Source organism: Mauremys reevesii, linkage group 21 (assembly GCF_016161935.1).
Source record: "Mauremys reevesii isolate NIE-2019 linkage group 21, ASM1616193v1, whole genome shotgun sequence".
In the NCBI taxonomy this organism is placed as follows: Eukaryota; Metazoa; Chordata; order Testudines; family Geoemydidae; genus Mauremys; species Mauremys reevesii.
In genome coordinates, this window is record NC_052643.1 from 2,998,323 (window position 1) to 3,015,714 (window position 17,392).

The 17,392-nt window shown below is 54.4% G+C and overlaps 1 protein-coding gene across 3 annotated transcripts in view; it reads left to right on the forward strand.

Annotated features, from left to right (window-relative positions):
- Positions 1 to 9,738, forward strand: part of PLEKHM2 (pleckstrin homology and RUN domain containing M2) — a 56,253-nt gene extending 46,515 nt beyond the window's left edge. For 2 of the 3 annotated variants that reach the window (XM_039509289.1, XM_039509291.1), the window contains 9 exons: positions 225 to 289; positions 846 to 934; positions 1,970 to 2,102; positions 2,632 to 2,822; positions 3,612 to 3,680; positions 5,658 to 5,817; positions 6,754 to 6,933; positions 7,025 to 7,141; positions 8,014 to 9,738. In XM_039509289.1, the coding sequence (XP_039365223.1) occupies positions 225 to 289; positions 846 to 934; positions 1,970 to 2,102; positions 2,632 to 2,822; positions 3,612 to 3,680; positions 5,658 to 5,817; positions 6,754 to 6,933; positions 7,025 to 7,141; positions 8,014 to 8,151 (1,142 nt within the window). In that variant the 3' untranslated portion in view covers positions 8,152 to 9,738. The remainder of the gene's footprint in view (positions 1 to 224; positions 290 to 845; positions 935 to 1,969; positions 2,103 to 2,631; positions 2,823 to 3,611; positions 3,681 to 5,657; positions 5,818 to 6,753; positions 6,934 to 7,024; positions 7,142 to 8,013) is intronic. The other variant, XM_039509290.1, reaches the window with a different exon arrangement.
- Positions 9,739 to 17,392: the final 7,654 nt, after the last annotated feature.

The following is a 17,392-nucleotide window of genomic DNA, read 5'->3' on the forward strand; positions in this document are numbered from 1 at the left end:
TGCTTAGGTAACAGGCACTGTACCTCACCAGCTAGTCTGCCAGGGACAACCCTTCTGGCCCCTGGAAGTCCAGATCCCTCCTCCTCCTGCTCCTCAGAATCCCTGGGCTGCTAGCTCTGCAGACTGAGCTACTGCTGCTAGGCGGTGGGCGAGATCTGGGTGAATCTCTGTACTGCGTTTTGGGAGTGTCCTCCCCACCTGCTCATACACCTGTCCTGTGCTAGGAGCAGCAGAAAAGCCATACTTGGTGGAGGAGACCGTTTCGTACAATGAGCTAGACTACATCTCGGTGAGTCCAGGCTGCGCTCACAGCAGCTCAGCCAGGCCTGTCGCTCGCAGGGCGCAGCAATGCGCTGGGGAAAGCAGAGGAGATGTGCAGGAAAACGCCTCTTGCTTTGCTTGGCTTTTCCAGTCCCGGGGTCTGTCCCTCCTTCTCTCGCTGTTGGGACGTGAGAGCATCACAGAGGTACCAAGAGGGGCTTTGTGCCACTCGGAAGCAGCAATTCCCGATGGAGTCAGGAGCGGCTGGAGGATGCTGAAGAGCGAATCTTCCATGGCCGGGAGGTTTGCAGCCTCAATGCCAGCGACTTAACTGGGGGCGCAGAGGGAAGCGCCTTTGCCTCCTCAGCCCTCTGGTGCCACCTGTACCTGCCAACATCATCCCGTCCCAGCTGTTGCTCTGTCACTTGGGCTCCAACACAGCCCCCGCTGCTGGCTCCCCCTATGGCGTTTAGCCAGTAGTACATCGGCCTGTCCAGGGCGCGTTGGTGCCTTTCCAAAGCCTTGTCCCATCCTGCTCCTCAGCCTCCCTAATGAGCCTCCCTAATTGTGTGTTACCACGGCAGGTTGGCCTGGATCAGCAGACAGTGACGCTGGTCTGCACCAACCGTCGGAAGCAGTTCCTGCTGGACACCGCTGATGTGGCCCTTACAGAGTAAGCGAGACTGGAGAGCGCAGACGGGTTGCTCTTTCCATGTGCCTGGGGCTGTTTCTCGGCCACTTCCCTTAGATCTGTGAAATGACTTGTGCAGCAAATGCGAGTGATTCTAATGAAGGGCAGCGTTGGGGGCGGGGCTGGATCTCACAACCGCTCTCTCGTTGTTGTTTAAAAGTCCCAGGGCTCTTGCTCAGATTTGAGGGTTGGTTTAACTACAACAGTTTAGCCCCAGAAACGGTTTGACTTTGATTGCATTAAAAGTTGTGAAATGCTCCCAACGGCTCCCTCTGCTGGTTGACGTGGTGCTGTCTGCAGGGCCTGCTGCTTTAAATACCCCTCGATGCACTGCTTGCGTGTGTTTGGTTCCCAAGACCCACTGGGGCGACCGTGTTTTGCTGTGAATGGCTTTGCCTGTTCTTACTGCAGAAGGAAGGTTTGACATCAGCCTTCCCCCCCATGATCAGGCTGTGACTGACCGGCCCCAAACAGAACAGGGATGAGGACAAATTGTCGGGTTTTGAGTTCCCTGGCAAATCTGCAGCTCTGCTCTCAGTGTTGGGCCAGGGAGAAGGTGGCTTGTGCCCTCTTGGACTCTTTAGGCCCCATGTGACCTCTTAGGCAGCACTCTGGACTGCTCTCTCCTAAGCCAGCCGACATGTTCTCTGTTTTCCTTCCCAGTGGGTTACTTCAACAGGGCTTTGTAAGTTCCGGGCCCTGAGAGGAGCGTTGTCAGGCTCCTTCCCAGGGATCAGCGGCTTCAAAGCTTCCATTTCCTTGGACTCTTACTTTATATCAAGACCCTTTAGCGCCTTCGGGCCCCCATCCTGCAGTTGGAGCCATGTAGGTTGTACCTTGTGAGCCCCCTGTGATATCGGTAGGGGGCATGGGTCTGCCCCGGCGGACCTGATTGCAGGATTGAGTCTGCACTGTCCTTTCTGAGCTGACATCCCAGCCTTCCTTGTGAATTGTGCTCCAGAGGGGGGCGAGTCCGAGAGGTGACCTCAGCCAAGATCTCCGTTCCCCCTCCCCCAGGTTCTTCCTGGTCTCCTTGAAGTCAGCCATGGTCAAAGGGTGCCGAGAGCCACCGTACCCAAGTATCCTCACCGACGCCACCATGGAGAAGCTGGCGCTGGCCAAGTTTGTGGCCCAGGAGTCAAAGTGCGAGGTGAGGTGGGAATTAGGGGCGTCTGGAAATATTTTCTTCACTGACGTCTCTTCTTATCCACGCACCTTCTGCAGAGAGGGGCTTCTTATTGGGCTCCTGTGCTCTGCTCTGCAGTGCCCTCTTCTGCACAGTTCGGTTAATGCCTGTGGGATCAGTCCTCGCCGCCTGTCCCTGTTGTGGTCTGTTTGCTGCTCCACACCACCCCAGAGGTGGCTGCAGTTTCAGCAGCGGGGTCCTTCAGTGTCCCATCTGTCCCGCAGAGGGCTGGTCTGAGTTCAGTTGTTAGGAGCTGTATGGCGACGCTCCGCTGGAAGGTGCTCTGCCATGTGTGCCATGTAGTCCCTGGCAGGAGCGATTCTCTGACTTGCTGCCCAGTCCTTTTCTGACCAGGCCCTTAAGGCTCTCAGCCAGTCCTGGAGATGTGACTCCTGTGGTACGGGCTCCCCGCCGCTGCCCTGGGATTAGCCCTGTTGCTGTTAGGCCTGGGAGATTGGTAACACTTTGCTCGGTCTGCCTGTCTCTCTCCCAGGCTTCCAATGTGCTCGTGCGCTTCTATGGCCTCGTTCACTGGGAGGACCCCATGGATGAGGCATTGGGACCGGCCCCTTCCCTTTACACGTCTCCCGAGAACTCGGTCACTAAAGAAGGCATCCTGCATTACAAGGCTGGGACCTCGTACCTGGGGAAGGAGCACTGGAAGACCTGCTTTGTGGTGCTCAGGTGGGGGCTGGGACTACATTTACAGGTCTGGGGTGTGGAGTGCTGAGGGAAGGCAGTGCAGTGGGAAAGCCTCATTGCCTGGTACGAACGGCCTTGGCTAGGGGAGCCTGGACACCCTGGGGCGAGTTCAGGATGGAAAGACACCGACCGTCAGCCCTTATTGACCTTAGCAGATTGGCACCATAATACAGGGCTAACTTTTATCCAGGAGCAGGAGTGGGCCTTCTCCACACCCCTCACACCTTCAGATCTCCCCCGCAGCTGCTAGATCGGGTGTTGTTTGGAGCCCACTATTGTTTCTGCTCCAGTAAAGCCAAGTGACCCCTCGGGGCAGAGCCAGAGCTGGGACTTGAGTCCAGTCCTGGTCGCTCATAGCAGCAGCCCTGGGAGCTAAGCCCTGGGACCAGCCTGCACATGATGTAAATGATACTCTTCTTGCTGCCCTGTTAATGCTGTACCATGAGAGCTAGAGATAGAGAGGACCCCACAGATCATTGATCCTGAAGCCCAGGATAAAGTCCCCTCATGGAGACTGTATCCAGTATCCAGGTGCAGAGCTGACCTGTGCTTCCTTAGCTCAGGGACACGGCTACAGCTACAGCCAGCCTTTCGTAGCATCCGTGTGGCTCAGTCCCGTCCCAGCCTGTGCTGTGCTACCAGCAGGAATCCAGTGTCTAGCAGGGAGGGAAGTTTCTATGACAGCTGCTGGGCTAAAGCGTGGGCAGGTTTGTGGTGCTGGTCAGGCAGCGCTAGCTGAGTTATCTACTTTTGTCTTGTGTTTCCAATCAGCAGCAATGGGATCTTATACCAGTATCCAGACCGCACCGACATTCTCCCTCTGCTCTCCGTGAACATGGGGTAAGTGGGCATTAAGCATGTTCGCTGGGGTGCGGTACTGTAGCAACGTTCCTCTCCCTACTGAAGTTGTACTGCCGTAGGCAGCTGATCGTGTCACTTGGTCTCATTAGAACTGACCTGCAGAGCGAGCTAGCGTGTGCTTGTACTCAGCATACACATCCCTTCCAGTAGACACCTGTTACGCCTCGGCACCTCCCCGTCTCTCTCCCCAGGAGAAGGCAGCAGCCCACATTTAACCTGAAGCGGAGAGCGGTGGATGATCTTGGATGATTGGTAATGAGCCGGAGCCTTTCACCTGTACTTCACCGGTGGAGATCCCCCAGCAGCAGGGATAGAACGTCAGTGAGATCTGAGGGGCATTTGGCCCTGTGTGAAATGAGTTGGGAGGCAGATCTCAGGCCAGTCCCTAATGTGCAGGGGTCTGTGCTCCGCATCAGAGACCACCATTACAGACAGCCTCAGGCCGAAGGTTGGATGAGCCATGGAGACTGGACTCTCCCTCCTCCCCCCGAGGTCCCTGCAGGTTGGGGCTGAGGTACATAAGCTCGGCAAGATGAGGCCACTTGCACAGTACTGGAGATAAAGGACTCCATCCATTTCCCAGGACTGTTGATCCAGCGCGAAGATCGTTTGAAGCATACGTCTGCTGGGGATAACTAGACAGGAATTCCCCAGCCGTTGGCAGGCTGTTAGCAGTGATCCCAGGGTGCAGAGATCGGTCGCTCTCTGCTGAGACCTGGCTGAAATACAACACGGCAGAAACTTTTCCCTTTCTGTGTTAAGTCAAATTTGGTTGGGATCTGGGAGTCAGGACTCCTGGGTTCCATTCCTGGCTCTGCCACCGACTCCTTGTGTAACCTTGAACAAGTCACTTAGTGCCTCGGTTTCCCCATTAATCAAAAGTGGGTTATTGTTTGAAACTTTAGGCCTAAGCATGTGCACAGGTGCCTGTGAAATCCGGGGGAGCCGCAACCCGTATCTGAGAGCAGAGTATTCCCGTTAGCAACGCTGTGTGCTTTGAGGGCTGGTCAGGACAGGAATTCCATCCTCTGACAGCAGAGCATGTGACTGGAGGCTTGTTTATGTCCTGCCTGTTTTACATGCCCCAGTCCCTGGTGTCTGACCCAAATGAAATACACCAGACTGCCGCAGTGCACAGCAAACCCAGAATCCAGGTTCTAGACCATAGTGATTAGAACCAACACGCCGACTTGCACCTGGGAGAGCCAGTGCTGTTCACAGGGCCCGGGGGTGCTGGACTCACCGAGCACTGAGCTTGCATTCTGTGCCGCCTGAAGCCTTGCGCAGTCTTCACAGGCAGCCCTGACCAGAGAGTGTTGCGCTAACCCAACGGGAGGTGGCAAAGGTCTGGGGTGATGGTGAGACCAGCGACGCCACGGGATGCTGCAGACTCTGAGCTCCCTAGAGACCGGCCAAGGCAGGCCTGAGTCCTTGCTGCTAGCTGGGCGGCCGAGCTGTCAGAGGGTTATAATTACCCTGGGATTGGGAGCTTCTTGGGCAACAAGTGCTGCAATGGTACATCCACCCCGCCACCCCCAACCGACATTCCCTCCATCCACTCCAGTCCAAGCCTCAGCCAGCCCGTCATCAGCCTGGCCCCCGTTTTGGCCAGACACCGAGAAAGCCAGGAATCGACAAGGCCGAGATCAGGAGCCGTATGTCAGAGCTAAGAATCAGCACAGCCCCAACACCTCCCGGGCACTTCCAGTGGCTTCTCGTGTGCATTGGAGTGGGGGGAGGGGCAGAACAAAACCCAGAATCACCCCCACACGAGGGGTCCTCTGGCTGACGGAAGGTGAGGAGCCTCAGCCTGTGAGAGGAGCATCTGTAACACCTGGTGATGTTGGGGCACGTCCTGCCCTCCCTGGAGCAGTGTGCCCAGACGCATGGTGGATCTGGGCCCTTGGCTCTCCTACCTTGTGGTCGTCTCTGATCTCTGCTTTCTGATCTTTTCAGGGGGGAGCAGTGTGGCGGGTGCCGGCGATCGAACACCACAGATCGCCCCCACTCCTTCCAGGTGATCCTGACCGACCGCCCTTCCCTGGAGCTCAGCGCTGAGAACGAAGAGGAGATGGCAGACTGGATGCAGTACTTGTGCCAGGCCGTCTCCAAAGGGGTGAGCAGGTCCCCATGCGCTCGCTGATCGGTGTGCGGCACGAGGCCACTTTGCATCGTGCCAGGCCACGATCCATTTTCCTGACCCTGAATGGAAACCTGCCAGCCAATGAAACCTTTGTGTCGCACTCTGCAGTTAGCGTGCAAGGGGCGGGGGGGGGCGCTGCGGTCCAGGAGCATCATCCTCTCTAAACTACACACAGTTTTGTCCATCTGCTTCACATCCATCCCATGTGTAAAGGAGCCAGGCTCCCCGGCCCCCTCCCTGGGGGTTCGTTGGAACCCCCCTGATTGTAGTTGATAATTCTGAAGCAGAACCCTCTGGGGTCACTTTCCATATTGGCGCAGTGCATGGTCCTCGGTCCCAGGTTTGTAAAGTGACTCTGCCGGGAAGGAGACCGGGCTCAGGAGAGGCTGGGGGCTCAGTCTCTGGGGCAAGGAAGCAGCTGGTGAATCAACCACTGCTTCCCCCTCAGCCAACAGAGCGGCACTGGCGTCGAAGCTCATCTGTCTGCTCAGCCACTTGGCCAGCCCCTCCCCAGAGCAGCTGAGCACTGGCCTTTGTAGGGCCTCTGCGACTGGACCAAAGGGGCAGCTCGCAAGGAGCCTTAAGATAAATAATGAGGCAGGGCCTTGTGCACAGCCCAGGATTTGAAGCTGCAGAGGTGACCTGGAGTAGGATCTTGGAGAATGGGCCAATGGAGAGCAGGCAAGATCCTCCGCTGGCGTAGATCAGTGCGGCTCCAGTGAAGTCAGTGGAGCTGCACTCATTTAAACCAGTTGTGGCTCTGGGCCAGGCAGCGTCTTCTATCTCAGACGCACACAGCAGCGTCTGGAGAGAGACCTCTGCACGTACGTTGAGGCTGGATGAGAAGCAGAGAATTGTGTCCTGCAGCCAGCAGGGTGACTGGTTCTAATGGTTTACCCCCCCCCCCAGGTTATCCCCCAGGGCGTGGTCCCTACGCCCTGCATCCCCTGCTGCCTTGTCATAACCGACGAGAAGGCCTTCACCTGCCACGAGGACTGCCAGACGAGCTTCTTCCGCTCGCTCGCCACCGTGCAGCTGCCGGACGTGGCCGCCGTCTCTACGGAACCCGGCAAGGAGTACTGTATCATCGTGAGTGTGGGCGCGTGCCTGGGCCTGACTGCCATACGGGAGGGGAGCTTGCTCCAGTGAGTAACTGCTGTGCCTCTCTGTTGGCATTTAGGAGTTTGCTCGGGATCGCCACCAGTTCCTGCCCCCCTGGGTCCTGTACTTTAGTTGCACTACGGAGCTGGAGAGGTTCCTCGTGGCGCTGAGCACCGTGTGGAGAAATATCTACCAGGTAAACAAGCCCAAGGCAGCACCAGCTCGTTGTTCGCAGGGTGAGCTGCCTGCTCCGGCATCCCTAGCTGGGTTCGGAGGCCCGATTCAGGGACGGGGTGGGGCTGTCTGGCCTTGCAGAGGTTGGCCTGCCTCTGCCTACAGCTGGGTCAGGTTCAGACTCTCGGCCTCCGGGCTTAGGGCGGGAGAGCAGCAAAGATCCACTTAGCCTGCTGGATCGACACAGCCCCCATTCCTGCCTTCTGCGGGCCGGGTTTGGGGGCTGCGGGGAGAGCTGGGTGCCTGCTGAGGGGGCAGCAACCGAGTGGTGTGCCCAGGGGAGCAATGGGCAGTACCCACCGCTGGGGATGTCACATGGCTTTCCTCACTGGAGGCTGCAGCTCACAGCTGGCATTGGAGACAAATCAGCTGTGATGTGTGTCCCGGGTCCAGTGGGAATTGGACACTAATTTACACCATCTAGTGTCTGCTCAAAACAGGCTCTGTCCAGGGATAACAGTGGGGGCTGTGGGGACCCAGAACCGGAATGGCAGCGAGTGCCACAGGCCAAGAGTGAGGGGCATTGGGGTGAAGACTGGAATAGCAGGGAGGGCTGCAGGGCAGGCGGGAGAGGCGTCAGGAGAGTTTGGGAGGAAGCTAACCGTGACCTAACCCCTCCGCCACTCTGCCAGTGCTGTTAGTCCTGCTCTTTCACAGACACTAGTTCGTCTGTAGAGCCAGAGCGGTTCGTGGTGGTGGCAGGTTCCTCAAACGGCCATGTGCCGCCCACATCCTGGGCAGTAACCCCGGGGTTCCTCGAGCCTGACGCAGCCCCTCGCTGCGTTACAATCTCTGCCACTCCACTGCAGTGACCTGTGGCTCTGCGTGTTCCAGGTTGATCTCCAGCACAAGGCTATCCAAGAAGCCTCAGTCAAGAAGAAATGCGAGGATGCCTTGAGCCTGATCCACAGCACCTGGCAGCGCAGTGACAGCCTGTGCCGTGGCCGGGCCTCTCGGGACCCCTGGTGTTAACAGAGGGAAAGACACAACCTACCCACCCTGACACTAACTCTGCGGGGCAATCCTGTCCCTTTCCCGGTGCAGGCAAGCGGACTCTCTTTAGCACAAGCTTACGTTCTCCTTGGCAGTGTTTGAACTCGCTGCAAGCCCGGGGTTCCCAGTGCTGTCCCTCTAGCTGGGAACGTACGAGTGAATATCCTAGATCGGCCGAGCGCTGCCTCTCAGCGGTTGCAATGGCGGCGCTTGTGCTTGTTGAACGGAAGCCTTCACGCTGCACCGTGGTACGTCGCTTCTCTGCTGCGTCGCAGCGGGACCATACGGTACCAGGCCCACAGCGTGGGGACTGCACTGGAGATGCGGGAGCTTCATCTAGATCAAACACCATGCGTGGACACCTGCATCAGTGTTTTGTGCAGAGGGCCTTGCAGAGACTCTGGCCGGGTCACCCAGCTGCCTCCGGGCAAGTGACTCTCTCTTTAAAGGAATAATCACCTAATATTAATGAGGGCGGGGTGGGTCTGGGCAGGGTGTTCGCTCGTTGCATCATTGGACACCAGACTGGGTCCAAGCGCTTGTACTGACTAGTTGTTCATTTTAGAACACGTTAGGTTGTAAATGTGGTGAGACTGGAACACTAACTAGCTGCTGCGCATGTTTTATCCTTGCTAATACAATCGCAAACTAATGCACTGCTTCACCTCAAGGGGGGCTCACCCCCCCCCCCAACACCTCTCCTTGACCATGTGTGAGCTGCATGTGCTGGGTCTTCTCTGCCCAGGAGATCTCTCTGGTATTAATCCATCTCTGCCCAGGGCACATAACCTGTCCCATCACAGCCCTACCAAGCCGCAGCAAGAAACAAAGATGTAGCTCGGGTGGAAGAAGTTGCTAGCTCAGTTTTTGGGCTGCAGTCTTGGGTTCCTGGGTCTGATCTGATGTCTAAAAGGGGAGAGAACGGGAGAAGCTGGAGTGAAGGGTTGTGCTTGATCCAAAATTAACCCTCTTCTGGAAGCACAAGCAGCGTGTTCAGCATCAGAGATGTTGGCTGTTGGTATGTAGGCCCCTCTCTCTTCCCCCCCACTTGCCCACTGGCTGCTGCTGGAGTCGTTAGGAGATTTGACAAAGGTGAGGGGGAGTGTGGGAAATATTGAAGCAAATCCAGGCAACGTAATGTGGGAGGAGCAGAGAGATTTAGACACATGGGGATCGAGAATTTCAGAGTATTCTGGAGGATTTAGACAAATGCCTTCCATTCATTTAATTGAAACGTGTCTAAATCTCCTGGATTGCTTTGCAAATCTCAACTTTGAGAGAGGCGGTACAAATATTGGAGTGGCGGGGGGGGGGAGAAGAGGGATCTATTAACCCTTTGTGTGCAAAAGCAAATCCCTATGGTCTGGGGCCATGTAAGGTAACAGCAATTATCCACTATGGAGAGTGGTTTGGGGCTTTTATTTGTTTGGGGATTTTTTAAAAAAGTTGGGAGACCTAATGTAATATATATTCATGGGGCCTTTTTTCCAGGAGGTGAACTATGTGACTGAATGTACGTGTATATACATCTGCTTCCTCTGCCCCAGAATAAATACTCATTGGTAACTCGGTGTCTGCCCTGCTGACTTCTAGCGAGCTGGAATTCGCTCGTTGGCAGCTGGTTTTCCTCTGTGGCTCGCTCTAAACCATCATGGGTAATCTATGGGCCAAGATCCCAGTCAGTCTGGGGCCTGAGGCTGGTCCCGTTGCTGGGAGGAGTGAAGGGCTTTGAGAACCAAGCAGTGGGGTGTTGAAGACGGACAGTTTGCCGTGAAGGGCTCTGCCCACAGACTGAAACCGGAGACCCTGAGCCATACAAGGAATCGTGAAAAGAAAAATCCCTGCCTCCTGTTACTGTGCTTAGCTGGACTCCCCGGCGCGTGACCTAGGCTCTGTCTGCGCTGGATTGGTGCACGGCTTCCTAGACCTGACAGACCCTGGGGTGCATGCAGGTCTGTCAGGGTAAGGGTGCTTCCTACTGGCACAACGCAGAAAGGGGCACCCGCTGACCGGGTAGAACTAGGCACCTGTGTCTGCACGAGGGGTTGTGCTGGAAAAACAATCACACTCCTGACCGACGGGGAGAGCAGGCCTTGGACTAGACCTTCTGGGTGTTTGTAACGGTGCCAGTGGATTGACAGCTCACACAGCTGCTTCATCAGTGTTTGACCCTCGCTCGGCCTCAGGTGAAGCAAGCCCAAGAAATGGCTCCATTCGCATTCCTGGTCGTGTGAGTTAATGTGGTTTGGCGATTGGCTAACAAGCATCACAGCCTGGCCAGGAGCTATAGACTAGGTGCAGCGCTAGATACATCCAGCTGGCTGGGTGTGGGGAGAAATTCCCTTTTATTGGCTATTTTTCTCCTTCCCCCCTCCCCCATCCTATTTGTTGTGCCAATCTCTGGCCCAGCCCCTGAGTGAATCACTCTGTTGCGTTCGGGCCGCGGGCCAAGGGGTAACAGATTTTCCTGAATCCAGCCACGTGTTTTGCTTTGGGTGGTTTTATGAGACAGGCGTTTAACCTCTTCTCAGAGCACGAGCACTGGCAGCTCATTTCGGATCGCACAGACGTTGCAAATTGGCCCTCGCTCCCTCTCACGCTGCAGATTAACCTTCACCCAATTACACTCCCTCCGTCTGCCCAGATTCCTGCTTCATTTGGGCCTGGCTACAGCTCAGGGTCTGGACTGTCTCTCTTGGCATCTGCTCCAGTGACCGCTGGTTTGTGCTCCTGAGCTTGCTCTACTTCTCCTGGGGGGTCTCAGAGCTAAGGGCAGAGCAGGGTGGCCCTGGCTGGTGAGGACTTTGACCTGGGTTTGAGTCCCTACTCTGCCACAGACTCACTGTGTGGCCTTTGGCCAGTCACTTGGGCCCAGATCCTCAGACGTATTTAGGTACTGGTGATTTCAGTGGAAGTTAGGTACCTCAATACCTTTGATGACCTGGGCCTTAATAATAATTGCCCTGCCCTGCCTCCCAGGGGGCTGAGGGGATAAATACACTTGAGATTGTGAGGTGCCCACATACTGTGGTGATGGGGGAGATGTTCCCTCCCCCAGAGAGAGACGTATGCTCAGCAGAGACGTATTGACGAGACACGTGGCTCCCTCTGGCAAGAAGGGAAAGGGGAATTGATCTGGACCCTTTGATCACCCCCAGTCTGCCTGGTTAAGGGGTGTTTGGAGCTCCCAGTGTTCCCCTCCTGTCCTCTCCAGGAATGCAGGGAACTGGGCCATTGCTCCCCGCTGACCACCGGGGCACTACGGTAACATCCCGGATTAACCCTTTCCACCCTGACTCCTGGGAGGGCGGCTATGAAAGGTGGGAGAGTTTAGGGTTTCTAGCAGGAATGGCCCCCTCTCTGATTTTGGGGGGCAGGCCCCTGACCCCAGCCCTGATTCTGGGTTATGCAGTCACTGATGGTGTCTTTGAGGGGGCTCCATGTTTGTCTGCTCTGTGGGCCGTGTCCAGGATTCATTGGGGGCAGGAGTCTGGGAGGGATGGGGGAGGGGTGATATCAAGTCTGAATTGAAAGTCAGCTGGGTGAGGTAACAGACAAACATTCTCCTCCGCTGGGAGCTGGTGATCAATTTACCAGCTTGTACTATTAGTCACGTACCCACCCACGGGGCCTGGGAAGTGACCGGACTCAAATAAGGGACCATATGCACCTGCCGGCTAAGGCAGAGGCCTGGGAATTAGAACATCTGTGGGCTCCTCCTGGCTCTGCGCTGCTTTAGTGACCCATGGGCAGGTCTCTTCCCCTCGCTGTGCGTCAGTTTCCCCATCGGTATAATGAGGATGACACGGACCCCGCAGGCATGCTGAGAGGATTAAAGGGAGGTTCTGCTCTGTAAAGTGACTGCAGAAATGCGCAGGGCTTCAGCGAGCGCTGTGCGTGCAGCTTCCTGTGCTTAGCGGGTGGGAAACAACCGTATCGTTCCACCTGGCTGATCAGCCGTCCCCAGAAGATGACCCTCCCTTCCCTGAATTCTCTTCCGTCCCTGGACAGCTGGCATCTGAGCAATGACGGGATACATGGATGGAATCACATGTTGGTTCTGGCCTAGAATTGTCCTGTTCTTGGCATGCTAATCAGGTAACCGCAGCCCAGAGCCACAGCCGCAGTTAAGGTTCTAGGTCCCCTTGATTTCAAGGGAAGTTGGGAGCCCCAGAACCTTTGGGGATCTGGGCCCAAGCCTTTTCTCCTTCCGAAATGAGGCTGTTTTGCAAGAGTCCCTCAGCCATGGGACATGCTGCTTCCCAAATCCCCTCAAGTGGTTCCATCTTTTACTAGCCGATGTTCATCATGTCATAGTCCCGGCAGAGGAGCAGCCCAGCACGGGGGGAGATCGTGAAAGTTATAAATGGCCCTTAGCAGCCTGCCCCCTATTGACTCAGTGAGAATTAGGTGCCTACCTTTGATTAGCTTCCCTGCTGGTGTGGGCATGCTCAGGAGGAGGGACCCCCACCAGCTGGCATCTAAAAACAAGCGTGAGGCGCAGGATGGATACCAACCCCTGCCCTTTGGAGTTTGGGCCACTAGTCTTCAGAACCCCACCCTGGTTGGCAGCCCAGCTTCTCCCGTTAGATCGTAGGGAACATGGAATTGATCCAGACCAGAACCCCTCTTGAACTCGGATCAGAGCTCACCCTGTCACCAGCGGTGGGTGACTGGAGGCAGGGGCTGCTATTTTCATGCCATTTCTCTGCCCTTTGGAAGGTGCAGCCGACTCTGGAATGTGCCGGGTGTGGGGACAAGGGTATTACTAGAAACAGCTGCAGGGCAAAGCACAATCCAGCCTGCTGCTCCCTAGGAGTCTGCAGCTGTAACCCTGCAGGCGCTCACCTGGAAGGCAAAGCGCCTCGGAGCTGGATGAACTAATGCCCCGAACTCTCCTAAATGGCCACAGCACCAGGAGAATGCAGCGACTGAGCCACTCCTCCCGCGTCCCCATCTGTGATGTGAGGATTTAAAGCACAGATGGCGCCTGGGCGCAGGATCTGTGAAGTGTGGAATTCAAATTCCCAGCCAGTAAGAGATCCCCCAGGAGCCAGTGACCCTCTGCCCTGTTTTACTGTATTTCAGTGTCCTGGGGTGCACCACTGTAAGGAGAGGGCGGCTCTGTGTTTAGCAAACAGTTAAGGACCAGTTAAAGGGTCACCCCATGAAATTACTAGGCAGCAGGTTTAAAATAACAAAAGGCAGTATTTCTTAACACCACGCAGTCAGCCTGTGGAATTCCTTGCCAGGGGATCTTGTGAAGGCCAAAACTATATAGCAGGGTTCAAAAAAGAACTAGCTAAGTTCCTGGAGGCTGGGTGGGTCTATCAATAACTATTAGCCAAGATGCTATGGGACACAACCTCGTGCTCCAGGACCAGGTGCTCCTAAAACTCCAACTACCAGAAGTATCTGGTACCAATCACTGTCAGAAGATGGGATACTGGGTCAGATGGACCAATGGTCTGACCCACTGTGGTTGTTCCTATGTAAAATGGCTTTCCGGGGACACCCTCGTGTGGACTGAATGATATTCGCAACCACCACTGGGGTCTGCACTCACACCAGACTAACTTCACAGATGTCTGTGCATTCACGCCTGCGTTACACTGGTGCTTGTGAGAAGAGACTCAGGTCCCATGAGAGGTAGTGTGGCTTAGTGGATAGAGCCCTGGGCTGGGATATGGGGTCTAATCCCAGCTCTGGCACTGACCTGCTGCGTGACCTTAGGCAAGTCACTTCCCTGCTTGGTGCCTCGGTTTCTCCATCTGTGTAGTAGGGATAATGTTCCCGAGCACTGTAGAGCACTTTGAGAGCGACTGATGCAATGCAATAGATAAGAGTTAGGGGTTGTTATTAGAAGCCTGGAAACAGCACCTACTACAATGGGCCCTGACTGGGGTCTTTAGGTCAGTAGTTCTCAACCAGGGGTAGGTGTGCCCCTGGGGTACGCAGAGGTACATCAACTCATCTACAGATTTGCCTCATTTTACAACAGGCTACATAAAAAACTCTAGCGAAGTCCGTACAAACTAAAATTTCATGCAGACAAGGACTTGTTTATACTGCTCTGTATCCTGTACACTGAAATCTAAGTACAATATTTATATTCCAATTGATTTATTTTATAATTACATGGTTAAAAATGGAGAATGTAGGCAATTTTTCAGTCATAGTGTGCTGTGCCACTGTATTTTTGTCTGATTTTGTAAGCAAGTAGTTTTTAAGTGAGGTGAAACTTGGGGTACACAAGAGAAATCAGACTCCAGAAAGGGGTACAGTCGTCTGGAAAGGTTTAGTCACTGCATTAGGTGATAGGAACACTGGCTGCAGTGACAGGAGCCAGTCTGCGGCAGTAGCAGACATGGGGACCACTGGGCTTTAGTCGCACAGAGCTGGGCCTGGCTTCAAGGGGATCTGTCACCAGAGACAACAGGGCAAGCCCAGTAGAACTAGAGAGAGCCTGACTCTGGCGCTAAGGCCTTGAGCATGGAAGTCCATAAGGAGGTTGGTGATCTCTGGTGTCTGCGTCTTCTCCCAGGGAGTGCTGTATGTGTGGGGATGTCTTCCCCCCGCTGCCCATCACGCTCTGTCAGACATCAGCAAACGGACCCTCATGGAACAAAAGACCCGACTCGGCCTTGTGCATTCCTGGCTAGCAATGGGGAAGGAGCTGCCAGGGGCAGAGAGGCTGCCGCTCTCCCAGCTCAGGGCTGGGTTTGGGAGCTCATGTCCGGGCACAGCTCAGGGGCTGTGGTGTGTAGATTAATGTTCCTAATCGCCCCCAGCAATACTCACCCTGGACCCCTGCACTGCCCACAGGCCAAGTGCCAAGAGGGGCTCCGCCAGGACCAGGGCTCAGGCACAGATACAAAGGTAGCCACTAGCCAGGCAACACGATTGCTCAGGAGACCAAGGCTATTTCCCGGGAGTGTTGGCTTCCCTGCAGCTTGGCCTTTGCTTTCCCATGTCCTGTATTTGTTTCAAGGGCATTTGTCTATCAGGTGTCGCAGCCGCTGGCTCCCTGACGGGCACATCCAGCCAATAAAGCCCCATCAGCCATTGCCCTCGCAGGACGGATTCTGTTTGTTCAGTGCTTTGCGTTTATAAGTGCAAAGTATGATGAGGTAGATTCAAGTGATGGGGCTAAACACTACAGTGAGTGGGGCTATATCAATGCCTCAGGCAGAGCGAGCTGGAGGCTGCCGGAGGGGAGACGGGGTGAGCAGGACTTGCCGAACAAGCGCACGACAAACCAATCCGTTTCTGACTCACGCCTAGGGCCACGGGTCACGTGCTGTTTACTTCCCCAGTGCACGTTCCCTCCCCCCCGCCCGTGCCATTGTAAAGCTATTACAGGAGCGCTGGTGCATTGCTCAGCTCTGGTGGGGCAGAGCCTATTTGCTAACAGCTGGGGGGGGTCAAGGACCTGCTATCCCATGGGACAGACCATAGACCTGCGGGGCTGGTGGGGATCTTGAGCATGCACCAAGTCCAGCCCCCGGCACGGGTGCAGCTCTTGTTGTTTTTGCTTTGCTGGCCTGGCTGAGGTCGGGAAGGCTTGTTTGCCATGACAGCAACTTGTGTCTGGCAACCGCCACGTCCTGCATGTGCAGCAGCTGCTGTGTATGTGTTGGGGGGTGGGAGCCCAGCCAGGGACCTAGGTGCTAGCAAATGTTCCTCCAGCTGGGGGCCACACGTGGGAAAAGCCTTCGGCCTGACGGAGACCTGCCCCAAGGAGCTTTGGCCCTGTGTGCTCCAGGCAGCCGTTGTGCTACAGGGCAGCTGAGCAGCGAGCTGTAAACAGGGCTCTCAGGAAACACGGCCCCAAATCGAAAGCCCAGCCCGAGACTGAGCTCCAGCTGGGTTAGGTGACACAGGGGGGAGCAAGGGTGAGAAAGTGCCAAACCACCACCAGGACAGAGGCTAGGGACACCATTCCTTACGCATCCTGGCTAAGAGCCATTAATGGACTTGACCTCCATGAATTTATCTAGCTCTCTTTTAAACCCTATTCTAGTCCTAGCCTTCACAACCTCCTCAGGCAAGGAGTTCCACAGGTTGACTGTGCGCTGTGTGAAGAAGAACTTCCTTTTATTTGTTTTAAACCTGCTGCCCATTAATTTCATTTGGGGCCCCTAGTTCTTATATTATGGAAACAAGTAAATAATTTTTCCTTATTCACTTTCTGCACCCCACTCATGATTTTATAGACCTCTGTCATATCCCCCCATGTCTCCTCTTTTCCAAGCTGAAAAGTCCTAGCCTCTTTAATCTCTCCTCATATGGGACCCGTTCCAAACCCCTAATCATTTTAATTGCCCTTCTCTGAACCTTTTCTAATGCTAGTATATCTTTTTTGAGATGAGGAGACCACATCTGTATGCAGTATTCGAGATGTCGGCATACCATGGATTTATATAAGGGCAATAAAATATTCTCTGTCTTATTCTCTATCCCTTTTTTAATGATTCCTAACATCCTGTTTGCTTTTTTGACCGCCTCTGCACACTGCGTGGACGTCTTCAGAGAACTATCCAGGATGACTCCAAGATCTCTTTCCTGATTAGTTGTAGCTAAATTAGCCCCCATCATATTGTATGTATAGTTGGGGCTATTTTTTCCAATGTGCATTACTTTACATTTATCCACATTAAATTTCATTTGCCATTTTGTTGCCCAATCACTTAGTTTTGTGAGATCTTTTTGAAGTTCTTCACAGTCTGCTTTGGTCTTAACTATCTTGAGCAGTTTAGTATCATCTGCAAACTTTGCTACCTCACTGTTTACCCCTTTGTCCAGGTCATTTCTGAATAAGTTGAATAGGATTGGTCTGAGGACTGACCCTTGGGGAACACCACTAGTTACCCCTCTCCATTCTGAAAATTTACTATTTATTCCTACCCTTTGTTCCCTGTCCTTTAACCAGTTCTCAATCCATGAAAGGACCTTCCCTCTTATCCCATGACAACTTAATTTACATAAGAGCCTTTGGTGAGGGACCTTGTCAAAGGCTTTCTGGAAATCTAAGTACACTATGTCCACTGGATCCCCCTTGTCCACATGTTTGTTGACCCCTTCAAAGAACTCTAATAGATTAGTAAGACACTATTTCCCTTTACAGAAACCATGTTGACTTTTGCCCAACAAGTTATGTTCTTCTATGTGTCTGACAATTTTATTCTTGACTATCGTTTCAACTAATTTGCTTGGCACT